This window comes from Bombus huntii, chromosome 2 (genome assembly GCF_024542735.1).
Source record: "Bombus huntii isolate Logan2020A chromosome 2, iyBomHunt1.1, whole genome shotgun sequence".
Taxonomy (NCBI): domain Eukaryota; kingdom Metazoa; phylum Arthropoda; class Insecta; order Hymenoptera; family Apidae; genus Bombus; species Bombus huntii.
This window is the reverse complement of record NC_066239.1, coordinates 13,000,004-13,027,770: the sequence shown is the minus strand read 5'-3', so window position 1 is coordinate 13,027,770 and position 27,767 is coordinate 13,000,004. Positions and strand designations below refer to the sequence as shown.

General features: G+C 35.8%; 2 protein-coding genes across 2 annotated transcripts in view; one reads left to right on the top strand and one right to left on the bottom strand.

Annotated features, from left to right (window-relative positions):
* Window positions 1-27,683, bottom strand: part of LOC126877046 (synaptotagmin-10-like) — a 55,888-nt gene extending 28,205 nt beyond the window's left edge. The window contains exon 1 of the mRNA XM_050639889.1: window positions 27,443-27,683. Coding sequence (XP_050495846.1) covers window positions 27,443-27,533 — 91 coding nt within the window. The 5' untranslated portion in view covers window positions 27,534-27,683. The remainder of the gene's footprint in view (window positions 1-27,442) is intronic.
* LOC126877025 (adenylate kinase 7-like) lies at window positions 893-24,406 on the top strand. The gene is made up of 8 exons (XM_050639882.1): window positions 893-1,417; window positions 1,700-1,790; window positions 3,404-3,600; window positions 7,843-8,145; window positions 8,963-9,114; window positions 9,533-9,672; window positions 13,195-13,353; window positions 22,833-24,406. Exons 1-8 carry the CDS (start codon window positions 1,026-1,028, stop codon window positions 23,154-23,156), a joined length of 1,758 nt encoding a protein of 585 aa, XP_050495839.1. The 5' UTR covers window positions 893-1,025; the 3' UTR covers window positions 23,157-24,406.
* Window positions 27,684-27,767: the final 84 nt, after the last annotated feature.

The window sequence follows — 27,767 nt, the reverse complement described above, 5'->3', positions numbered from 1 at the left end:
GAGGAAATTTCAATTCGAATCTGATTTTAAATTCTGCAACGATCCTCTATTTGCCTGGATAATTATTCGTGTAACTACTGAAGAGAGAATCTTGGGTCTGCAGAGAATATATTACCTCACCCTGGAGATAAGCGAACGCTTGATATAAGTAAGAGAACAATGAAGGGAGATGAATACCTGAATTATAATTTCTTCTAAAAACAAAGAGGAGATAAAAAGAGAACGTACGGGCCTTAAAAGACCCCGTGTTAAAAGCCGCAGATGTTCCACCGCGATGCGATTGCTTCGCGTTGACGGTCGTTTTATCCTTGAACCCGTTCCTGTTTCTCGTCACTATATCGGGGATGATATTCGTTTTATTGAGTCTGTGTGCGTGGACATGTATAGGTGCTATCATAATGCGTGGACATGATGATAATGGTAGATCCAGGACGCATAAAGTGTCATATCTATGTTATGGCGTTGAAAGGTCCATTCTCGAAGGTCGAGCCTTCTCTGATATTACCAAGGTAAAAGATCTAATGTTTAACAATGTTTAACAAGGGTTTCGAGTTACATAGTCTGGATTGTATGGAACTGATAAAAGTTTTTATGAAACTTAAGGCGAGTGTTCTTAATAGATTTCCTACACATACTTTTTTTTTTCAATTCTTCCGACTGGTTTCAAAATAATAATTGAGGTATTAATGATTAGTATATATTAATACATATTAAAAATTATAATTGATCAGAATTCTGTATAATTAACAATTGAAACAATTTAATATTAAAATATGTAAAAATTTGCTTACCATGTAATAAGATATAATTTTCTACTATAAAATTTCTTTAACAGACCTATTTTGTTATTATTTAAAATCGATATAAATAATACATCTCAAGTACTCGCCCTTTTTACTATAACTTCGCCTCTAATATCTTGCTTACACACTTTAATAAACTTCCAAGACAAACAAAAAGTCATCAAAGTTCTCAATTTCTCATTTTATCCACTTCTTTTAGATATCGTTCAGCAACTAGAAAAGATGGAGCAAATATCGCCAAAGGCTTTCAAACGTAACAACGAAGTACGAAACTTCATCCTGATATCTACTTTGATGACTTGGGCCAATACAAAACCATTGAATCCGGATGAGCCGGACTTACCATTCACGGAAGAAGACTATAGGAAGAGGAAGCCTCATCCAAACTTTAAGGAGCACATTCAGTGTGAAAAGGAAGTTGTGATAGTAAAAAAGAAAATCAAACTTAAAGACAAGTTGAAAACATTAGTGATTTGTTGCGGAGTTACTTATGGCGACGAACAGGGTCCTTTGCATCATTTATTCAAGATGGCATGGCAGAACGCACCGTTTCTGCCGATCATTGGAAAAGGAAATAATAATATTCCATTACTGCATATTCGTGACCTATCCAAGTGAGCATGACGATTCATATACATATAATTTCGTGGAATGGTGTACATTAATAGCTCGATAATTCTAATTCCAGTTAAGCATTGAATGAAGTTCATGTTTGCTAGGATTTAACAAATCGCAGGATTAACACGACACCGATATTATACATCGTTTCCGTATATGTACCTCCAATCTAATTATAATATTTCAGTCATTTTGCGTGTTTTCTGCTATATTTCTTCATAAAGTATTAAAAAAAGAAGAGTGATATATTAAATGATACATTTTGTGTTGGTATACAGTGTAGTGCTGGATGTTTTACAAAATTGGCCTCCATTACGGTATATCGTAGCTGCGGAACAAGAGCCGACTTCACAGAGCGCTATTGTCAAGGTATTGTGGCGAAATCTCTTTTGTCGTGTATACTCGATTTATATATTTCTCGCGCTCTGTCATCTGAACTTGCTTTCTACAAATCTTCGAAGTCCCTTGACAGTTCTCTTTTCGCCTACTTTTACATTATTTTACGCGATACTTCATTTTCCTTCTATCTCCTTTCTTGTAGGTTTGAAGTTTTTCACGGGGGTTTCTCGTTTTGATACACTTTTATTATATGAACGATTACATCTTTGTTTCCTGCATAAATTCTAACTGGTTCAATGGTAGAAAATTAGAAGAGGAATTAATTAGTATTTTCAACAAATGTTCTCCATCTGATTCGCGCCTATTAACATTGGAAATTATCTCGAATATCTCTTCCATTATCTTTTGATTATCAAAATTTATACTTTCACGTTGTCCGGGAAAATTTCGATTCTTCTATCAAAATTTAAAAATAAGAAAAACATAAGAAACAAAAAGAGGTTTGATAAATGTATGTTCAATAACTGACAGTCTGAGAAGTGTTCAAGTTTTTAGTTCGCAAGTTAATAGTCCATCACGTGATCGTATACGGTATAAGATGACGGATAGCTTGAGAGTTCAACGCGTCAACAGGTAACAGATGATCTCGGAATGGATATGTCTTGTTACAAATTAGTTCTACTCACAGTTTGAGTAGCGGCATCGTTTCGAGCAATTGCAACAGAAAAGGTGTTGCGTATTTTATGACATGTTTGTAATGTTAGGAATAACTTGTAAATTAAAAAACTGAATAACTTTGTATTTCAAAAATATGTTTATTAAGACCTCTTTAACTCTTCTTCCGACTTTCGTTTATTTCTTGAATCTATCCTCAATAAAAGAGGAATTATGTCTTACAATCAGATATTGTATAAAAGTCATTTTCAATTTTGTAGAAATACACGTCTTTCGATCACCTTCCCGATAAAAATAATAATGCGATGTTCAAAATTGTAAACCGTTCTTTCATCGTGATATTCGGTATTTGTCTTATATTTCATCTAATAAAAAAGTAGAAAAAGTTCGAAGTATATTTTTGCTGCAATGTATCATCGAGGCATATATAAAACTGTTTCGTAGAAAATAAGCAGCGCACTAACTACCGGCAAGGTGAAAAAGATCGCGCAGGAGGAAGCTTTCTTACTGCCGGAAATCACGCAACGAACTTACGATCTGATGACGATGAATCTAATAGTCGACCCCGTATATATCACAGACAGAATATCTTGGCATCTTGATACACCGTTTTCCGATAGTATCAATGCCATTGTCAGAGAATATAAAGCAGCGCGAAATCTGAATCCCATAAAAATAATAGTCCTCGGTCCACCAGCTTCTGGAAAATCGAAGGTCGCGCGTTATCTCGCCGATCATTACGAGATTCATTACATTCATGTGAAATCATTGATCGCGGATATGATTGAAAATTTGGTTAGTACAGATGATTTATAAAAAAATATTACACTAATGTTGAAATAACTTTGGATTACATTCAAATTTTTCTTAGACTACTTTTAGTTCTTGATTAATTTTAACTTAAAAATATCAAAAATTAAGTATTCGACTTTATCGATTATAAGAAAATGATCTAACGTTCCAAACAGTCAAACGAGGTCGAGGAGGCCACGACTGCAGTAGAACAGGACGAAGCGGAGCAGACGCTCGAAGACGCGGACGAGGAAGACGAGGACGTAGAAGAGGATAGAGCCACTAAAGTCGAAGAAATGCAGGAACTGTTGGACGAAATAGAGCGAAACATGCAAAGAACCAATGGTCGTCTCGACGAGCCCCTTTTGAACAAGTTAGTGAAATACCTAAAAAAATATTCGTTGCGAATTGTTTTGAGGGTTCTCAAATTTTCATAGACGTTTGTCATTATTTTGCGCAACAAACGCATACGGATACAGGCTTGCTCGAACTTTGATCGTGTGATGTGGCCGCGAATGCAACTGATGTATGTACATCATGTTATACGTATCGATCGTGCGCATTTGCCACCGCCTAGTGGCAAATAATACGCTAAACGAATTGGACGTTAAACCAAATACATATTCAGAAGGCCGCGTTCATTTAGTTAACTGCTTCGCCCGTCTCTTGTCGTGGCCTATGTGGCAGCAATCGTTCGTCCACACGCAATTTGATTTATGGAGTTGAGATAATCGCGTCATAGATCGAACCACGAGCTTGCTTTAAAGGTTGCTTTTAATGATCGGTATTTCTGTGCAAGAAATTCAATTTCAAGAGAATCTTGTTTCTCGTAGACGAGTATACAGCGTTCACCATATCATAAGACAATGTTTTTCTATGTACGTGATGAATTTATGGGAAGAATACATTTAATATTTTTAAAATTGGCAATAATTTTTGTAATAAGAGGATGCGATCATGAGTTTTTTACGTTATACATTGTTCAAGATCACATAAAACAATTTCAACACTCTGCAACACTTTGTCTCATTTCGATGAGGCTAAGTATCAGTTCATATACACGGACAATAAAAAAATAAGGAATACTCGCTTATTATATTACTATTTCATATTTTAAAACAAAATAAAATTCTTAAAGGGGATACAACTAATCGAAATGTGTTCTAACTGTGTAATGTCATAAAAAGACAATGAAACATTTTCTTCTTTCACTTTCGTCATATTTTCACCATTTACGAGAAGAAACGTTGGATAATAACAACGCAAACACCCTGTACGTGATATCTGTGTTAACAAGATCACGCTATTGACCTATTCACCGTCCTCTTAAAGGCGTGTTTTCACCTGTATAACGCGCTCCATGGAGCAAACGACGAAGGCCCGCGACTTGTTTCGGGCCAATTTCGCGTTCCTAGCGCAAAATGTGTGTTGCATGTTTCTTCGAAGAAATGCGTGCTTGCATTGTGTAACACGTTATGTACAATAGTCTTTCAACCCATATAGCTTGAATTTTAGGTCAAAATTGTTAATAAACATTGCCACGTCTGCATCAAATTGGATTAAGCCGTATTAGCATAATACATGATGGCAAGCACATTGTATATTATTGTGTTTCTATCGCAATATAATATAATGGAGTGATATCCAGACGAATTACGTATATTATGTACAGATTGCATCTTCCTGTTATACAATTTATAACAAGGACTATGAGACGACATTCTGTCTCTAAAATTCATGACTTCTCTTAACCTTCACTTTTGCTTGCATATAATAAAAGATATTATAATTCATTACATCTGTATCTCTTTGATTAGAATAACAGAAGCTTCTCATTGTAAATTGACATTTGGACGTTACTTTGATAATGTACTATTCGTTTAATAATTAATCTTTAATAGAAGCATAAATAGAACGTTACGCTTCCTGGAATTAGAGAATTCCTGAAATCAACGACGCATAGAATATCGCTCAAGGACAACGTTTGATGACGTTCCTCTCAAATGTAGGACATGATCGTAGACGTTTGCGTTATAATCGCATTTCTATGTGCAATGCACACCACGTTGTTTCTCTGAATGCATTCAAGCAAGTACGATGGCATTTGTATTTGCTTTGTGGTGGTCCTTCAGCATTTGAATGTAACCTACTTCATTGAAAATGCCTCTTCTTTTACCACTTTACGATATCATGTTTTATGTAACATGATTTATGAGTCCATAGAACTTACTACGTTAGAAAAAATATACGACCGTCTCGGATGCTAAACTGACAACTGCACTTCCTGTCAATCTCTCTACTTCACTTTCCTGTCTTTGCAATTAATATTCAATTTCTCAAGGAATAAATGACTCACTGTCGTAGCCTTGTTTACTGCAAGCGGATGCCATAAATAACTGAATATTTAAAAACAAATTTTAAAAGATATTTCTCTTTTAACAAATATTTATCTCTCTAAATTTATGAAATTGATCGGAGTAGTTTTTGGACAATCGTTATTGGAATTTTACTCCAAATACGGTAAAGATTGATCGATCCCTGGAGCACGCAGTATTTTATCGGAAATAATGTTCTAAAATGATTTGGGGCTGCTATGTTATATCATTAAGTCTCGTAGAAATGCAATTTCCTAGCAAATTCAACGTCATCCTGCTCACTCAACTTGCACTAGAACTGCTCCGTAGTCATCCCTAAGCAAACTGAACTTCTGAGATTAGGAAACCCCCTACCCATTATCCTAGTACAGAAATATTGGTTATCGAACTACGCTGTCAGCGAATGTAATTGCTTCCCACGAGAAGTGTCGATAAGTGTTTTCCCATAGCCAATAATAACATACAGTAAAAGAACATCCAGTACAACATCCTGCAACAATCTTCCGCTATACCTGCGTTCTATATTACGCGGATAAAAACGGGTCTCAATAAACGGCTAGGCTCTACTGGCTGAGATGCAATAAGCTTCCGAAGGAGACCGTAATAATCGAAAGTAGAAAATATATTGTATGAAATAAAAAGGTAAAGTTAATAAAGAAAGGAACAGGACCGTATGGATTAAAGAGAAGACGATGTTTATTAATTTCATGGAATCTTTGAGAATTCACGAATCATTTCGAGCTGTTTATTATATATGCGCATGTAACCGTAGGATAACCGAAACTGTTTCGCGAGCTGACGGTGCCACGCTGAAAGCGTTACGATACGATCGGTGGCGGCGTAACGGGAATGGCAGGCTGTCATGACTTTGTCAGCATTTTCAACAAGACTGTCTTCCTCTTCTTCTATCGACAGATTTAACTGATCTACAAATCGACGAACGTAGAAACGGTTATCCAATCCTGGACTCGACAAGGTTCGAGCAACGCGCAAACAGTTGCAGGAACGATGCTAAAAAAGACAGACGTTTTTCATTGAGAAATCCTCTTCTTTTTTGTTGCTTTGTCTTACGGGTTTAACTAGTCTGGGAATCGAACAGCGATAGTCGCGTGTTTTTATGCTTGGCGTAGTTTTTATGCTTCGCTCGACGTACAGACAGTCGCAAGAGCGACGTCAACAAAAAAGAGCGTAGTTGCTTTGAAACCGACTAAAGAACTTGAGCAGTTTAAGCGCGAACTACTGGGGGGAAAAAGATGGCTATTCGTGATAAACGTTTGACCAGCAAATTAGATACTGACGCGGGAGCTTCGAGGAAGAGCTATTTGGGACAAAAGGGGGAGCTGTGCATGCTGGAAAACAGATTAAATATTAAAAATAAAACGGGGATAGGTTCCGTACGCGAGAAGATTAGTCGTGCTTTATTTCTATTAAGTTCTAGGGGTAAAGTTCAAACGTTTGACTGTTCAATGTCGCATCTTCAAACGTCGAAAAGATAAAAATACTTTTTCATCTTTTAATCCTATTATTCTTGTAGCTTGAACTTTTATGCTGTACTTATTTTGTTCCTTTCTTCTTTTTATATCGTAGAGATTTACTGCACATCGTCTGTAAGGATCAATGTTATCGACTGTGTTGTATTTCTGATTTCATTATTGTTTCATGTTTATTTTGGTTTCTTTCGATGTTACATAAAATCCCAGTCTTGGCGAAAGGAAAACAAGAATATCAAAGATATTACATAATATATGTTTTTCAGAGAAAACACGTGGTAAGCTGCTTGTCCTTTCTGATGCAAAACAACCAAACAACAAAATAAATTAAAGTATATCTTTCTCGATGAAATTTTCTCTAAAAGTAATCCCAACTAACAGGAATCACGTTTATCTCCTACAAACCATTGCACAATTTCTTTTAAGGGATCGTGATCCATGATTCCAAGTTAGATTTGTGTGTACTATGAATCATCTATTTCTTTCTCGATTCACATCCACGATAATCGAACCATGAACGATCTAAAGTTGCATTTCATTTACTGAACGACGTCTTTTTTTTGAAGCTAAACGTACCTACTGATAGCAGTTATTAAGCAAAGCTGAAGCTAAGAAGGTTATATTATAATTGCAATTGGTTCCTTTTACGAATGTCACATTCATCGATTGGCTTACACGAAATTAACTATTCCGTATTATTATCATGGAACTGCTGAATGAACAATTAAATCACGTTTAATCCTTTCGTAGATTATTCCTGAGGAAGTTACGCTCGAAGGAATGCTTGAACCAAGGCTACGTTATGGACGGCCATCCGAAGACGCTGGAACAAGCGAAAACATTGTTCGGCGGAGAAAGTTTAACTGAATTCGACGAAGAATTGGGAGAAGATGCCGAGACAGATACGATGCAGTCGATTATGCCTGAATTGGTGGTTTCGTTGGAAGCCAGCGACGAGTTTCTGAAAGAAAGAATTATTCAACGACCCGAGAAAGAGATCCAGGGCACCCATTACACGGAGGAACATATGATGCGCCGTTTGAAGGAATACAGGTAATCGTATGCGAGTACATCGCCGAATCCGGTTCGAATTGCGTCGATAATGTATGGCCACAGAGCTAACAGGAGGTTAATTAAACATGAGTCCCGCGGCAAAATTAGCATGGTGGTTTCATAAAATTCTAAGAATTATATAGATGGAATCCAGTTAATAAAATCTTGACGGCGCAACGGCCAGATGCTTTGTAAGAATCTCGATGCTTCGTGAAATTATGTCGCGGTATTTCACCACAGTAAAGTTTTCTTGCTTATATTTGTGCTGTTTTATTTATGTCAGATTAATTATAAGATATTCAATATATTGCCTGTTGTGATTATTTAAAAGAAATTTGTTAGTATTACCTGAGAAAGGAGAAATCTTTTGAAAAAATGGATTTCAATGGAAAAGTAGCACATGTAGATTTTTGTCCAAAAACGAAGTATAGGAAACGATATATTGAATCTGTATTTGTTCAAGTGAAAAATGGCATAAATGGTTTTTCATGAAAGAATAAAACATATTTTTGTTCCCTACTTTTTAATAGGTCTGTTATTTTAAAAAGAACGATGGTTGTGAAATTTTTTCAAAATAGGTGCAATAACAATTGGCAACGTTATTCGACGCAGCGGAGGCAATAAAAAATATTATCAAATCACGCGGTAACTGATGACACGGATTGTTATTAAATCAGAAAACTCGTTGCTATCCGGTCAATGTTTATTACGCGAAATATCAAAATTATTGCGTTGCAGTCCGTAATTTTCCATTTTTCCAGAGCTACCAAGACCAGATAAAGATAAAAAATAATTCGCTTTCATCGCTTTTTTTCAGAAAGAGAAACACCGATGATAATACACCGTTGAATTTTTTCGATGAAATTGAAATTCATCCGCTCATCATCGACGTAGAGGACGATGTATGCCCCGATATGTTCCCCACGATTTATCAATGTCTCCAGAGAGTCGGCCCGCCGAGGAACTACGGTAAGATATGCCTTTGACATCGCCAAATTTGTCGTTTATCATCTGGTTGAGTAGACGGTTTTTCTTCGTTGTCAAGAAAAAGTATGTATATTAGGGTAACTTTTCTTACAGAATCTCTACCAAGTTTTCGTAAAATTCTGACATTGGATATATTAATCTCATCGGCGTTTATATGCACGAGCCGTTTATTAATTCCATTTACACAGATCACAGCAAACTGTAATTTGTGGAACTTGGAAAACAAGATCTGCATACTTTACATTTAGAAACTTATGTACGTTAATTCGTTTTTTACTTCGGTCGTTAAATTCCTTTCTTAAACATTCAATTTCATTTTCGTCGTGTTCGACGTAAATTTTTTACTTATTTTTCAGTAACACATTAGCATAATTTTCTATTGCATCTTCTACTTCATTAGGATTAACCGCTGAGGAAACGAGGGATGCGCGAGAGCGCGCTGAGGCGGAAGCGCGTGCAACGGAAGCTGCCGTGAAACTACAACAAGAAAGAGAATTCTTAGAACGCAAACGTCTACGCGAGGAGAAGATGGAGGAATGGGTTAGAGTTTATTGTTTCGAATTGATGATGAAAATCGATTACTTAGATAGCAAGAAATTAAATCCCTTATTAATCATTCATTTTATGCTCTATAATATTATTTGTGCTGAAACCTTGAATAATTAAAGTGCACTGACATTAAATATTTCATTACGTTACGGTCTCGTCGTAACATGCTCTGTGTATTAAAAAAATAGGAAGAAAGGCAAATCGTAACAAATAACAAAATGTTTTTAAAAACGATTATTTTGAAGATCAGCTCTAATAATATTAGCTTGTATTAAGCGCACGCAAAATGTTTAAGGCGTTTAAATTAAAAAAAATGACACAGGGACATTTTTGTATTTCTGCAACTTTTCGAAAGCTATCCAACGAAAGAGTAAAGAGTGTTTGACCTGGGGAAGTGATAATCTGTCGCTATCAAATCTGGAGAGTACGCTGCTTGCGGAAGAACTTCCTAAGTTAACCCTAAATTAAGGATAGTGATTGGACTCACACGCGATCGAACGACTTGTCGTCGCTCACCGTGCTCACTGTTGTTCTGTGAGGTTATCGTCACCAATCGATCATAAAGTTGGCATTTCACTTAGATCAATGCCAAGCCGACAATTGCACGAAAAGTCGGGAAATTATATCGGCTAAAAGTAATTATACATGAACGCTTGGGAAAGAAACTAAAGCTTTTGCGTACACCTAATATATTTACGTCTTAAACGATAATTAACCTCGATTTATCGGTAGCGAAGAAATAAAGATCAATTTGGAAGTATCAGTAAACCAAGTCTTTAGTGGATGGTTAGAAACTCAGAATCCAGTTGGCCAAATTTCATCTAGCAACACATAACACACCTATTGAAATTTGCGGTCGATTAAAGTATCATACTTCATTTCGTTGGACGGCTTCTAGGAGGAAACAAACTCTGTTGATGGATATGCGAAGTGGTACTTTGACTTTCTTCGACGATTCCTATCTTACTCCTGCCATATTGAACGATTGTTCGACTAACTTTCATCGAATATTCATTATGCAATATATCAATTTTATAAACTTCCAACCATAATCAATTTTTATTTATTCTACCTAATCCTCCAATTAAACGTGTAACTTTTACCATTAATTAAATGGATATTTTATTTTATTTATTTTATTTATTCAAAGAGAATAGATCAGTCGTTACAATCGTCACATATTTACACAAACAAAATAATCCTTCATCTGCGATATTAGCACAAGCTTTGTTGGACTATTCTGATGCAAATGAATTAATGAATGATTTGTCGTCAAAAGAAAAGCCATTCAAAACATTCATGTAACCAATTACATACGACACGATTTTTTGAAATCTCCCAGCGCTTCCTTGTTTCGCTTTTGTTTCTCTATTTACAAATGTACATCCTTTCATTGTGTAGTTGGAAGGACACAGAGATCGTTGTGTTTCACGAGAACAGAGAGGCAATTCAATAATCTTGAATTAAAATGAACAAAAAAATGAAGAACTGGCTACAATAGATGAAATAGAATCGTGTTTATATCGATCCTTTGCCTCGTGTTGTTTTCTATTAAGCAGACGAGTTGTGGTATGTACGATATGAAATCTGAGTCTAGTAGCGGTTCCTTTACAATGGTATTGTTTTAACGTCAAAAATAAAGTTTTTCTTCAATTTCATTTGCCTTAAACGCTTTGGTAACAAGGTATCCCTTCTTTCACGAACGATATCTGTATTTTTTATTCATCAGTTGTTTATCCTCAAATACGTAATTTCTATCTCAGATTTAACATTATGATAGCTAGAATGTTTATTTATAAATTCATTTGTTGTAGTTCAAACCACGATTTCTTGCTTCAAAACTAAGTCTCGAATAAAGCTATTTAAGTTTAAAATTATTATGTCTTAAACTAAAAATAAATTTGAAGTCGTGTTATAATGACAAACGAAGCGGCAGAGCCATACCCTGTTTATCTATAATTTTAAACTACCTTCTATAATATATTTTAACTTTTTTCATTATGCTCGTTATGTGATAAATATACAGGGTGGTTTGTAACTGGTGGTACAAGCGGAAAGGGGGTGATTCTACGCGAAAAAAGAAGTCAAAAATATAGAATAAAAATTTTTTTTTAATTTTTTTTTATCTTTCCATCGAGATAACGATCTACAGTGAGATCCGTTATAACGAGACGTGATAAAGTGCACGCGTACCGAGCGAAAATTCAAAGTCGATTCTCTCGAAAACAAAGCCTCAAACGAAAAATTTTTATTCTATATTTTCGACTTCTTTTTTCGCGTAGAATCACCCCCCTTTCCGCTTGTACTACCAGTTACCAACGACCCTGTATATAGACATAATCAATGCAAATGATAAAAAGTGGGTTACTAATTATATACTTATTATTTCTTTTTACAAGTCGTGCGTTTTGATGGTAATACACCCACATACATATATACATATATAATATTAATCTGAATAACAATAATGAATTTTACTTTATCAATTTGCAGTTTTCATTTTGCCATATATCGTACCGTATCGCGGTATTGTCGGTAACCGATGGTTTTTGCTATCTTGTACGACGTATGCAGATTCGCGGCATCTTTTGTGCAACAAATCAAAAGGCTTTTCGTAGGTATGTGTGTTCGTTTCAGTTTCGTGGATTTATGTTATCGTTCCGCGACTCATGAAACTTTCAGCATTCGCAAAGTTACTTTCAGCCGTGATAAAGTAGCTCGCGACAACGAATTTTGGAATCCGGTCGGAGGAACCGATAGATCCTATTTGTAATTCTAATTCGGTCTTCCTTCTTTTCTGTTAAAATATTATGATAAGTAACGTCTGTTGCGTAGAATGTGATCGAACATGTTTTTTGTGTAGCTTTTTGTATAAAAGTATTCTTCATTGATGCTCGATTAATTCGACATCGTTGGATTTCGCGCTGACCTTTTCAGCCAAGGTTTAGCGTTCCTTGGCCTGTTAAATGTTTCTCTTTCGTTTGTCATTAATAACGACACGTGATTTCATATGCGAACGAAAGGATATTATGCATGTAAAAAAAAATTGCTTTTAAACAGAAAAGTCGATAGCGAGATGGTATTTTCTTCGGATCATCAGTCGCGAAAATTGAGAAGTTGTTATCGAGTAAACCTGTAATAACAGTTGGAATTCTGTTCAGAAATGGAACACGTAACCTTGTACTTCATCATTGACATTTCCTAAAAATGTTCCATGTAAAAGAATAATAAAGAAAGAGGTTGTTCATTTCTGAGAATGGTGTTCTTTCTAGTTTATTACTTTAATTATACGTTATATAATATAGTAAAGGTGATCCCCATCGCAATATCGGCACTATATTTCTTACCAGAGATAGGTGTTTAAAAATTAATATCTTCTATTTTATCGGAATCCTTTTAGTGTCTATAATAAAATTAACAAAATAGCTCCATTACAAATCGTAAAAGATAATTTACGATCCTATTATCGCAAAAAATAATTTTTCTTCGAATAATAAATTTTTCTGTCCATAGACGAATTTGATGGAGAAGTTGAAGGAAGAGCAAGAAGAAAGACTCTGTCTAGCTGGCTTGCCTCTACGCCACTATTTGATGAAGTACGTGTTTCCAACGTTGACGCAGGGACTCATCGAAGTTGCAAATTTACGTCCCGACGATCCTGTAGACTTTCTCGTGAGTCGAAACTTCTACCAATCGTCTTGTCACTTAAACGCGCGTTTGATGTTCCGTCGTAATTATCTTGGAAAGTTCTGTCCTTCCTGTACTCTCTTTTTGACGCAACTCATTTTCCTCTCGGTGGTTTAAGCGATAAGAAATGAACGTTACTTGTCGAAAAAAAGCAGCATCGTGCTTAGTAGAACTTCAAACCGATTAATTGGAGAGCACAAATGTTCAGCCGTGATGTTTAAAATTCGTACAGTTTCAGTATGAAATTTTGTACATAATTTTAAATTACACATGTTTATTAGATGTAAAATATTTATTGAGAGGAAGGATGAACTTTTTTACATACAATGTATTTTTCTTTTATTTATCAAGTTGCAAATTAACATAATTAAGCAGATTATTTAACAAATTTATTTCGGATTGTTTAACGAATTAAAGCTGTAAATTCAGTTTTTTCGATACGTAAAATATGTACCTTGACTTCTATTGTAAAATTTTAGTAGAACGAAAAAAATGATATAAAAACGTACTTACAATGTATTCCATCAGTTCTTTCTCCGTTTGAATAACCTAACCAAACTTTTTCACCTCTTTTCAAGACCCCATTACGTATAAAAAATTCTCTACTGAATGTATTAATCAAGGGAGAGAGCTTTTTCACAAAGTACGTTCCCTGGTTTTCAATCAATTTCAAATATTTGTAAAAGTCACTATTCTCTTCTTATCACGTAGCTTTATTTTTTACAAATAATGAACCATAAAATAAAAGGTGATAAAAAATTGAATCTTGCATATGTAGACAAATGGCAGTCCAAATATATTATATTACATCCATTCGAACATTTCTACCATTTTTATAGTACGTTAACAAGTCGATAAAAAAATCTAAAATCGTTTATTACGATGGATCACGCGTGTATTAAAGCAATTTCCGTTTCATCGGATTTATCGGGAATATTCAAAAATAATCGTCGATTGTTCATAAGCATGAAATGAAACTAATCGTCAGGGGGGCTGGATTAAAACGGATATTTTTTAGGCAACGTATCGATCCGCGCTGGTAAACTGAGACGCTATTGCCTATCCAGAAGGGGATATTGAATTTCAACTAGTGGAATGGCCACTGATACCACATGGATGCCTCGCTTCAAAAACAGAATTCTCGTTGAATTTTGGTACTCCCTATCGTACTTCACGCATATTGATCGATAAAGTTGCCGTTTGCTTCCATTTGATCGAAATTATCTTTCATATGATATATGTAGTTATGTTCTTTATTCCTCAATTTCAAATTGCACGACCAATAATATTCTTTATCCAATATTTATCATTTAAAAAATTGATTTCTAGTGTCAGGGTCTAAATTTAAATGTCAATATATATAAATAAGCTTGTCAATTTTCTCTTTTTCTAAAGACTAACAAATAATTATCATGATCGACCAGATACTAATATCATTTAGTTTCCATGGTCCACAAATATCTCGCAACATCAGAAATTCGTTAATTTTCTGTGAATTAACGTTTCTTCATTTAATCTTCAGCAATATCTACTTCAGCAACCTCATTTAACATTTTCACACTAGAATGCTGCTGGAACAATAACTGGCTATCACATCTCTAACTTTGACGTATCGACATCAGCAGATCCGCCTCTCACGATCAGTCAACGATCCACGTCGAGACATCGGCGATGGGAACGAGAGCGTGACGAGGTTCAGATTAAACTAGCGGTCGACCACCCTACTGTAACCCCTTTCGTCGTTAATTCTCGGTTCGAAGAACTTCGGAGCTTCGACTCCGAGGTCGAAGCACGACACGCGTATCCATCAAATGTTTGCATTGAAAGACATCGTCCTATCGATCAGCTTTTTTCTTTTATGTAAGGTGAATCGGGATACGACGAGGGACGCGGTCAAAGGGAAGGAAGAGTGAAATATCGACGAAGTAAATTCTTATTACCTTCACCGTTTTCCCGACGGGCTTCCAACGACTCGTGTCTCGCACTTTGGTTTGTGGTACGTCCTTCGACCGTCTCCTGTTTAAGGGGTTGCTCTGTGTATCGAGTCCTCGTTACGCGAACCGTTACTCCCCTGTACGTTCCGCGTTTTATGAGCACGTGCACTGAAACATGTCCTCGATTTCGTTGCCTGTTCGTTGCTGAGACACCAGCCTCGTTTCCAACCTTGGTGATCCTTACCAAGGTTATTTAGTAATAACAGAATTAGGTCAGTTTTTCGTACAATTTTCGCGAGATACAATAACGTTTACGAAGCTCACGGTTTGAAATTAAGGATAGACTGTCTAAGACTTTGTATATATAGGAGCTTGTATTATTCACGATATTGGTTAATCTTGAAATCGAATTATTATTTTTTGTAAGTTTGTTAGGGAAAAGTGATAGGGAATTTTTATGCTTTTCGTCATCATTATTTCGACGAATAATAATAGTTGGAAGTTTTGCATTTCTCAAAGGACAAAGGAAGAAAATTTAGAAACGAGGAAACATAGAATTGGCAAACGTCTTATTATTCACTTTGAAGAGAGTGAATATCCACGATTAATAGAACACAGCTCCCTCGCACAAGAATTCGTCAATTAATAATATTAGTGTAGACAAGTTATAAATTTGAATCCATTTCACCGTATACTATCTAATATAACTATGTCCTGCCAATATTGAGTAACCAATATTGAGTTCCAACATCAGGTTCGATATTTTTTTTTAGAGCACAAGTGAGTTTCATTTCCAGCAAAACTTTGGGACTTCTGGACAGTAAAAGTCCAATGGCTTGACTCTCTCGACCCGTCCCGGCTGTCTGTCGTTTTAGCGACAATTTTCACGCTATAGCAGACCGTCCGTTGCATCATCAAACGTAAAAGCGTCAGTTGAATTGGCGAGAGAAGTTGCATGTAACGTGCGCGCGCGCGTGGTTCAATGTACTACGCTCTGCCGCGTGGAATTTTACGATATCGTCGCTCGGTAACGTGGTGAAAGTTTTCGCGGTCGTTACAACCGCGTGAACGTAAATGTAATACGCCGGGCGACGAACGGTGCTTTCGCGTCCCAGGTGTTTATACCTCATGAATAATCGACGCAATATTGCGGCGAGCGTTTATTATGATTTACCGGCAACGATGGCGAGCTTCGTTGTACGCGATTGCAAATAGTCGAATCGCTTAGTTGTGTAATTATTCGATGGATAAATGGAAGCTATGCAAAGTAAAAAGAGGAAAAGCACTTATTATACCTTCCCGTTTTATTGCTTTTCCATTTTAATTTCTATATGGCCTTAGGTTTTGTAAATTTCTCTTATTTCGTACTTGTGCAGGACAATGTACAACTTTGCTTTTCTGCGTTGTCAGATAAAAAGTTAAAAGGTTTTACTGAAAACAGAAGTCACGCGTGTTTGAAAGAGAATGTTGGAAGTGACGCCTCGTTAGAATTCGAAAGTTGATGCATTTGAATGTATTCTTTTTGAAATATTATATGTTCAGTTAAAATATTCTTCCCCATTAGCTAATTTCATTATTCCATTTCTTGAAAATGCTGCTTCCACAGTTTTTTCGGTCCGGAATAATTTACTCGTTCGAAAATTGTCGATGTGTGAAAAAATGAAACTCTCTGGGTGCAAGATCAGGTATATAGGAAAAGTTTCATATTCTCCTCTCTGAAATTTTTAGTCTGATTATTTGCAACTTCACCTGATATTGCGTTATTCATTTCCTTTGCTCCTACTGATGGAGTCAAAAGAAGGATTTGGAACGCTTTAGATACCTTTCTCTGATCGTTGGATGTTATTTCCAGCAATATATTGTGCGATCTTATTGTCGATTATATTTTCCGGGTTTCCCCTTGGTTCATTTTCCAATGAAATATCACCAGTCTCAAGTTTCATAAACCAACCAACCAATGTCGAGCTGCCTTCACATTTACGGAATCTTCTTCGAATGTTAAATTTATGTTTTCGGCAACTTCCGTAGCGTGATTCCCAAGTTTAAGTCTGTATAATAATGTCATGCGAATATTTTGACTATTCATGACAGTTGATAATGACATTGTAATATTTTTATCGTATATTCCACTTTCGGTTGATATATGTCAGAATAAATTTCTTTTTTCCTATTTAATGATAGGATAAAATTTGATGGGTGATACTGACTGTCCCGTTAAATTTAAGCTTGGAGAAACCGTCATTTCATATGCATTAACCTAATATGTATTTCGAGAAAAATGGGCAAGGTAAGAAGATCTAAAGAATGCATTTTTTTTTAACTTTTATGTGAACATTTCTTTTGATGGAGTTAGCTAATATTTAAGCAGCGCGATGTTAGCATTAACGATTCCGGTAAGTTGGAATTAATTTGAGTACCGGTAAAAGCAGTGTAATATGGGATTAAAAAATGCGAAGATGTAATTTGAAAATTTAACATAACGATATATTATTTATCAAGATTCATTTATAAAACGTTAAAGTAGAACAGGAGGAAATGTAAATTCTATATTTTCTAATTATAATTATAAGGTTCATGAAAAATTATAAAATTATTAAAAATATCATTTTTAAAGATCAAGCAATATGTTATAATGATATTAATAATAATACTTTAGTACTTTACGATATGGAACAACTAACCTAATATTTCGTAAATTAATCGGTCAAAAAATGTTACCACGATTAACAGGTAATATGTAACATTTTGAGAACAATACACCGTGTCGCCAATTTCTAATACAAGGCGCAATCTTGTCTGAAACGCACAATAAACGACATACTTGCGAACTGACTTTACTGTACAATATGTGTCATCCTTTGTTACGTCCTATGCAGAGTAACGTATAATACAAGTTGTGTCTATCTTACAAAAAGAAAAAAAAGTTGATCAGATTATAGCCGAGACAAACAATAAGCCGAGGCTCAACCCATATTCTTCACAGATGACTGATTTGACCAATTAATCCATCTAGTTTGTCGACAAACTTTTCTTTTCAAAATTCATCATAAAAGCAGCTAATGCGTCCCTGTGGTGTCTGACAAATGCGGCGATTTTCAATCTCGAATTCCGTGTGAAATTGGTGTATTAGAAACGGTATTAAAAGGTGTCTCAATGCGTTGCTGTAACCATTAGGGATTATTTCTCACTGTTTATTTCTCACTATTCACAATGGCTCACGTCTATAGCGGAGTTTCTTAGTTACCTACAGATTAATTTTCTTAATTGGTCTAATGGATCAGTTTACAAACCGATCTCGAAATGTTCACTGCAATGCAGCGATTTGTATTGTGGTTAGACTAGGAATAGTTTCGATATTGAAATTTAGATGAAGGATTTCGTGGTTAGACTTTCTAAGACTGATAAGTAATTCGTGTATTACTTTATAGTATGTCATCTTATATTCTTCAAATTTCAAATATTATCATTATCTTTCTTTCGAATACCAATGAAATTACAGATTTATAATAAAATAAGTAGAAAATAGAAACAATGAAATTCCTTTTGTACGAAATATCAAAACGTCCTAATACTTGTGACAGCAAATGAATATCGAAATAATCATTAAAATCACATCTAATTAATATCAAATTCAGATTACGTATATCCTCAAGGGAGCTCTTTTGAATCATCTCAATACTTCGTCGCGAAGTTCCCAACTAGTTGAACGACATATTACGACAAGTTAAATAAATATCAGAGAAATTTCAAAGCAGCGGTAGGTATCACTACCAAGAGACAACAGCCGTATTTCGCAATAACGACGATAGTATGCACGACACTACGTCGTTGTTACTTGGTGAGCTTTAATAAACAAACTTCTGTCATTCACCATAAACCAGACTCGAATTTACCCCCTGTAACGGGGATGTAAATTAATGATGAGCTGTGCACTGATTGCCTGGATGACATGCGACGTAAATTCAAATTACAAAACTAGACGTAACAATGCAACGTGACAGCCATTGAATCTCTGAATATCAATCTTCTTCTAAAATCTTCTTCGAGATTGTATCAATGCGGGAACTGAACTACTTAAAAAATATCGAGCACCCTTTCCTCGATAAAATATTACGTAAGGGTTCGTTAATGTTTGTTCCGTGTGATTCGACTGAATGTTATATCCGTCTATTTGGGTACACGCGTATGCTTTTGTTCATAAATATGCTGCACGACCGTTAGCTTTATACAGAACGCGATAATTGTAATTATTTTATAAGACAATCATGACGAGTTGCTAAAATATTGTGTTCATTCAAAATAACGATCATGGACATACTGCAAAGATCTTCAAGAAAAGGTAAATTTAACGTGGAAGAAGTGAATTTGTACGAATTGCAGAAAGATTACGGATTCATAAATACCTACATATTTGCCTCCACAATTCTCTCATCTACAAATTTCATAGGGGAAAATTTGAGCTCAGAAACTTCGAAAAAATTTACGTAAAACAGTCTTCTATAAATTGTATTGTATTTAGTAATTATGAATGGGGATGTTTGTAAGTTAATGTTACGTTAATTGAATTAACGTGCACCGAAATCATTGGTTCGTTGTAACTGCTTCATATAATAGAACAACAGGTCGAGACTGAAACGTATCTGTGCTTTCATACGCAATCAGGCTTCCGAGGTTGGCAGACATTATAATTCGCTTGCTCGTTCAATTACGCGAACCAACGAGATTGGAGTTCGAATGAGGAGATATACTCTTTTAATGAGGAAATTGATTTATAGGATCTAGTAGATTCTCCGGTTTGATGGTAATAGCTTCTTCGGTAAAATTTTATTGAATATCAGAGTTAGAGATACAGACTACTTCAGCAGAAAAGGAAGTGTTCCAAGTATACCATTATTCGAAACTTCGGTTAATTTGTGGTAATAGCTGATAGCAGTATCACCTTGTTGCGTGATCAATATATTACGAATGTAAGTTGCTCACGGTTTATAGTTCAATAGTTAAGCAGTAATTCGTGAATCTTAATACTGAAAGCGAGGAATTTATACTTAACGATTTAGAGAGAAATAAATTATTTTTTTATCATAATATTCTATCATACGCAATGAAGAATAAAATTATTATATTTTTGTCATCTATGATATTTAAATTAAATTGTATTCTGGCAAGGATAAGTAAGTGTTGAGAATACGTTTCAGCGTTAACACGCGCAGTAATAATCTTTACGAAGTAACCTTGACTGAGCTTTAATTGTGAATCATTTTAGCGGAACATTTCCTACGTCCCTTTTAACAACCTTTAAACGTCTCCTTTGGCGAATTTCTTCTTTGAATTATCTCGACGTATTTCTGAGGAACGCAAAAAATATCACGAAAGTAAGTCTAGCATAAAACGGTTAGGTACTAAATGAAAACTTAGAAGAAATCGTTGATGCATCTCTCTTTTATTTACGCAGTTCTAAATTAGAGTTTAAAAAGAATGAGAGGCTAAATTAATCTAACCGTAACCACTTCCGAAAGTTATTTAAAAGAAGTTAACTCTTTAGGCGGACGGTTTGCAAATTTCTATGAATAAACTGCGAACACTATTTGTCGTGCATATCGATTCTTCTCTGTTCAAACAACTCTCCTATTCCCTTGCAACCTTGAATTGTTCAAAGGTCTTGACATTCTGATTTATCTAATTTCTTTTCCTTTTCAATATGTTCATGAAATTAAAAAAATGCAACAACATAATCTTATCTTTGTAACTAAAAGAAGCAAAACAATGAATTTTTTATATAATTTGGAGAGCCTAAATAAAAAAAATAGCAGGTTCTAAATAAAAATTTAGCAGAAAATATCACTGTATTTTTCCCTTATCTCTTGCCTTCCATTAATTATTTAGTACAGCACTTATCTCAATACGTGAATGTTCATTCATAAATAAAAATGGGCTATCTCGTATAATTTTTCGTGTAACGCGAACACAACATCGACTTGTGGAATGGGCAGAACATTTCAAAGGGTAGCTGTTTCTCTTTTCTTTTTTTAAGGAGAAAATTTTGTTGGTAAAATAAATATGTACTTGCAATTCGTTAAGTTGAGTTATTTTTCTAAAAATCTAGACGATACATTTTCTTATGAAGATTGAATAAATTTGTTTATAAGTGGTAACAAAATAGAAAGCAAAGCTGTCAAAGAATAGAGGCAATATAAATAATAATTATTTAATAAATGGATTCCCATTAAATATAAAGGTAATTTTTCTCGAACGTAATTAACGGAAACAAATGACCGAGTCGCTTAAACTCGGTTTAAATTTCATTCGATACACACATACGCGTTACTTTGCAACCTGAACACGCAAGCCAACCTCTCAACGATTAACAGATACTTGATTTAAAAAGCGTATCTACATTTCACACCTCAATTTTAAATTACATCACTGCAAATTATAATAAAAGGAACTAGATTACAACCCTTCTTCTATCGATTTATAGAAAATCAGCATAATTTTTCTAAATAAAAATTATATCCCACAAATTTGAACGTTTATCGCCATAAAAGAACTGCTAACCGATAAAGTAGGAGATAAAAAACAATCTGTCTGAGGATAAAAACAATAATCTCTCGGAATTTCAACGACTGTATCCATTTCATCGAGTCTATTCTCAGCGGAACAAATTCGAATAACTTTCGCGATTTGCCACTGAAAGTACCGACGGTCACTTGTGCGATTCTCTATTTCCGGAACTGAGGTCGTACTTTTTATTCCTCCTTTCCCTTTTTATTCGCCTCGATCCCGACGCGGAAACGTCGAGAAACAGGAAATGTGTTGACGAGCGTCGGAAGTTGTTCGTTGAAAAGTGAACACAATGTAACAAGGCCGGGGTAAGAGTGGGAGAAACGGGTCAGGGAGTTAGAAAACGGGAGGCGACCCATTTTTTAAAAGGACCACGTGCACGTATCATGCCAGTGCATCAATGCTTCCGGAAAGAATATCGAAAGATATTCCATTATTCCGACTGCATGCGTGTTATTTTTGTTACACGTCTCCATTTATTTCGCTAGATATAAAATGAGATACTAAGGATCGTGTTATTTATGGGGCGTTACTACTAGTTTTAGGGAATATATATTTACATAGGTTTTTCGTGAATAGAATAGTAGAGGAAGATTTCGTGGAGAAAGAAAGTCAAGCAGGATAATATCTGTAAATTTCTGTAGTATTTTCTTCGAAGAGCTTGGGATACCATCATCTATTTGCGGTCTTTTATTGGGCTTAATGGTCTGTAATACTTATTGGTGTTTATTTATTATTATTACTTTCAGTAATAGAAGTGATCGACACCAAGTCTTCACTACTGGCATATTAACTTTTATCGTCTCAGTTATAGTATTGAGCATCGTTGTCACGGAATCATCACAGTAAACAGTAGTTAACTATCTTCACAGACAATTCGATCTTTCATTCTACATCGAAATAACATGGTTGTTGGTCTATACGATTTCATCCACTTTCTAATCCTTTCCTAATTCAACTCTCTTCCAGGCTGAATACTTATTCAAAGAAAATCCAGAGGGGAAAATGTTCGAGCCAGAATACACAAACGCGATGGCCTCGGTTCTGGAAATGATCGACAAGTATGGCAGCTTCGTTCTTCCCGAAGAAGAAATCAGCGACAAAATGTCTGAATTTTTGAAACGGGAGCGCAGCAAGTCGGAAGAAGTGATGGATAGTAGCGATATAGACGTGTGCACGAGTCGGAAGACCTGTATCACACCTTGTTTCACGTATGAAGACACGGACACGTACGAGGGAGAAGGAGAAACCGAACGGACAATCTCCGAGCAAATCTATGACAAGGAAGATTGACGAAGTTCGGACGAGCCAGACAGTTCTTCCCGAAGGACCTGGACGTTAGGTCGAATCGCATGGCAATTAATTAATCTACACGCGGTACGACAATGACAATATTTGACTGCCATCGTCACCCGAAGTTCCTGTAATCTGTTGAGCTCTGCATACTAATACCCTACGTCTCTTTTCAATGTGTTTAAGAAGACATTTATGTAGTGTGATGGCTGGACTGTGGATGTTTATGCATTCATAGGAAATTTGAATATTTGAAAATATACAGGATACACGTAAATATACAGAATATTTAAAGCAAAGAATTTCACCACGTTCAGATGACGAAATAAATATTTAGTTTGGTTTTATTCATATAGCTGTCTTCCTAAAGATATTAATTTGCATAAATATCTGCAGTTTAGCGATCGGAATATTTGTTTACAATGTATTACTATATTTGTTTACAATGCTAATTACTATAAGTGAGAGCAAGAATGAGTTTTATGTTGTGATTGTGTCATGACTCAAAGTACATTTTGATGTAAGTATAGAAATTGTCGATGCAGCATATACGTTATATTTTACCAACACTCAAATTTACGCATCTATAGCAATATAAATAAACATTTGTTTCGAAGTCTGTTATATTGATTTCATTCTGACAGCAACAGATATGTTTTATTAGTTTAATATTGATATCTTAAGAAAGGGTTTATGTGACTATCTCTTTTAAACCTTTTTGGCGACCAACAGATGTCTGTTTAACAATATTGTTCAACCGATGGAAGAAACCGTGGGCTGAGTTACATCCTCCATAGATCAGGCAATTGGTTCCAATATTTAAAAATAAAAAGTACTCTAATCTTTCTCTTTCATAAATATAAGGATATTCTTGCAAAATGCAATTACTTTTATAGACTTGAATAATCCTTTCTTGGACATTACATGTATAGTATGTTGGAATAAGGCGGACACTTTGCGAGACATTTAATCCAACAAGATTATTTAAAAGATGAAGTGCCCATTTCTTAATGCGAGAGACTTAAAAGAAACGAAACAAAGTAAATTACTTAGAACTATGTATGATTACCGTAATGGTAAAAACAATTTAGCATAATATGTTCATTCCGTTCCAATTAAATGAACCCACACATTTTGCAAAAGTGAAAAGACTTTTAAACCACTTATTATATACCGATTGCCTACATCATTAATTATACTACACCCACGTACGACATATTTGCACGGTAAAAATAGAAAAATTCCTTTGAGCCATTTCACATATTCAACATGTAAGATTTTTTCGTTCTAATTACCTTTATATACCTAATTCCAACAAAAAAGCTTTTATATTTCAAAAGATATAAACAAAATATTATTTCCCAATTTTTTGTATGCCTTTATACAAAAGCTTTTGCTAAAAGAAATATCTCCAAAAAATTGTATATGTACTATCGAAATATTCTACGTTGTAAATGCACTAGAACTTCGTATTCCGAATTATCCTATCTTTCCAAACTAAAACACAGTAACCACGATCCAGCATCCTTATGAAAAGAAAACAATCTAACTACACAAATGCTATTTAAATATTATTAATCTATTTCCCAATAGTATCATATGTTGCACAGTGCACGAAGTAGAATGTACCGTTCGAGTCAGACGTAGCCTGTTGAACATCTGTCACCAGAAGGATGAAGCGACAGAAACCGTTCATATATAACCACAATTTACATATTTATAATTAAATTTAACAAACAGAGACAGTTCACGAGAAAATGTAAAAGTATGTGAGAAAGAATAAGTTATGCAGAAACGTAGAAATATAGAAATAAAGATATGAAATGTAAAAATATTCGAGAGTTCTACGTGTTCTACGTTAGAACCAAAGGACGAATCGTTGAATCGAATTTCTTTGACACGATACAGAATAGGAAACGCGTACGTTTCGAGTTCATCAGTCAAATGTTACAGACCTTGACCGACTCGCGGTCGCAGATCGGAGACAGAAAAATCTACCGTGAGAATAATTCGTCTGTCGCAAATTGCACTTCAAAGAGCCAATTTGACCCTTCCTCTGTGTATGCCGCTGAACGTAACAGAAAACCAATTATCGTAGAATCTTGTTCAGAATAAAAGCATTATATTATAGCCGTAGGATACAGGAAGACCAGCAGCATATTGCTGCATAGAGGAAAAGTCAAAAAGTGCTCGTCGACTGTAGCCAATAGCGTTGTTTAGATTCGTTTCGGATTCGATGAATGCGATTCCAATGCGATTATTCGTTCGGAGCACAATTACCGTTAATCTGGTTCGAAACGAAGATACATATAAAGTGATTACATCGAAATGCAATAAAGAAACGAATGAAAAGTTGTTGCAATGAATCGCGAAAGCGTACGTTTGAATTATAAATTTATTTTATTGTACGCGTTTGTTGATCAAATGTATTTTTACGTGAGACTCGTTATGTTGAGTGGAAAATCTTGTTGTATTAATAAAGAAGGAAAAAGAGAAAAGGAATAAATGAAACAGAAAAAAATGAAAAGGAGAAATGTAGAGAGATGATGAAAAGGGAAACACTGAAATTTCCGCAAATGCAATATTTAAGCGGATCAAAAATCCCTGGTAATGGAGTACGTTGATTATCAGTTGGATGACACATTAATATTTCCCTGTGAAAACGCGCTCGTGAGCTTAAAATTCGTATCCAGAAGACTGTGAGCTCTATATCGAGCCGTAGGCGGTCTCGCGGGGCCAAGGACGATGCACATTGTTCCGCGTCTTTAATATGACGTAGGTTTGCTCCTTTCGCCGTGAGCGCTCGTAGTATCGCGGTTTACCTTTTTCGTGTTTCCTTTCAAAACAAGCGGTAAATTGTTTCACAACGTAACGGCCGGACAACGAATAGAAACACGCTTGTACTCCAACTTTCCATTTCCTTTATTGGTGTCGTAATATACGCATTTGGAAATGTTCCGTTAACGAACATCTATAAATATCGCGTGTATACTACGAATAATCGAGTAGTGCAATAAATCACAGAATTTACGTTGTCATTTTTATCATTCTGCTATTTTTGCAGCGTTCATCGCGCTGTTGTTTTTTCTTGCTCCCTTCCTTAATTTTTTATCGGACGGTTAAGAGAAGTTATTACTTTTAAACTTGACAACGAACCATTATCGATTCCCCGTAAACATAAATAGAATCAATGCGTGCCAAGATAGGAATGAACACAACGCCTACACGATCGTCCCGTATCGGCTGAAAATATGTAATGATAATAAATCACGATAGGCGAACGTTCCAAAGAACGCAAAAACTTTTCATAGGCAAACGAAGTTTAACTAAACTGTGGGGATATCGATGTGGCAGGAATCTGAGCAAGTACGTAGGAGGATGTCGCACAAATTAGTTTGACGTCAAACTTTGACCAACATTCCTTAAACCGAAGCCCTATATCTCGAATTAACAAGAACATAAAAATAAAACAAGAAAATATCGATACGATTGGCTTTAACAAAATACTCGTTCCTCATTTTCACGAAGTAGATGTAAGAATTTTCAATTACGTGCTCGAACGATTGGGAATTGAATGCTGGGAACTCTATAGTACTGTGCTTCAACAGGTAAACGTTCCAACGACTCAGTTTCTCAGACAGCTCGCTTTGATCGGCTTTTACATCAGAAATATCGATCGGCGATGATGGTTAAAAACAAAGGTACTTTTCATACAGGAGCGTCCTTCGTTCGAACGTTGCCGACGTCGAATAATAGGACGATGGGTCTATTTAATGGGTCTTTGCGAAGCCGCAAAGCGCTAATTGGCCCTAAATCTTTGATTTTCCAGGGGAAGAAAGCATGCGAAGGGTTCGTAGGATCGAGAGGAATGCTGAATAATTTCGCAGGAACAAAGTCGTTCCGACGCGACGACGCCTCGTACGCCGTGAGCGTATATAGACGAAGCGCAGTCAGTATATCTGTATCTTCAAACACCTGTTAGCAACTCGTGTGGGCGGCTCGCCACATCGCCTTTAAATTCTCGCCACGATTAAGCACGAAAAGCCGCTTCCTCTCGTCGTCTGTTCACGATCCAACCGAATAGTAATATCCCGTTACGATTTAACGTACGCATGCCGGACACGCGTTTTCCTTTTTGTCTCCAACGCGTCGTTTACACTTCACCAACCGTACAATAATATACCACTTACGATACGAACATGAAGTCGTACTATACGTAGACACACTCGCCGAACATAGAAGAAATAAAAATTAAAACAGTAATGAAATAAAATATAAAAACTTACCGGCGTGGCCTTGCACAGAATAATTCGCTTCCTCGCTAGGAACGATAGTTTCCTCGAGGACGCTCTCAGAAGCGGTCTTAACGACGCCCATATCCGATCCTATTTCTTTGACTTCGCTGTGACGGTGCGTACAGTCAGCGTGGTACACACTCTAAGTGGATGCGACGAAGTGAGGTTGTTCGATGACGATTAACTCGGCTTGATCGTGCCGCGTTGTCTGCCGCTGCCGGAATGCGCGGCGCCGTTTCGTCAACTTATTGCGTCTGCGTCCGCGCCTGCGTTCTCCGCCTCTCCCTTGAGCCCTCTATCCTGCTCCTCTTCCCTC

Excerpts from the sequence above, each read along its gene's own strand:
- LOC126877025 (XM_050639882.1), top strand. The coding sequence starts at position 1,026 with ATGGAGCAAATATCGCCAAAGGCTTTCAAACGTAACAACGAAGTACGA. Across the intron at positions 3,601-7,842 it reads GACGAGCCCCTTTTGAACAA|ATTATTCCTGAGGAAGTTAC; the intron begins GTTAGTGAAATA and ends ATCCTTTCGTAG. Across the intron at positions 13,354-22,832 it reads ACGATCCTGTAGACTTTCTC|GCTGAATACTTATTCAAAGA; the intron begins GTGAGTCGAAAC and ends ACTCTCTTCCAG.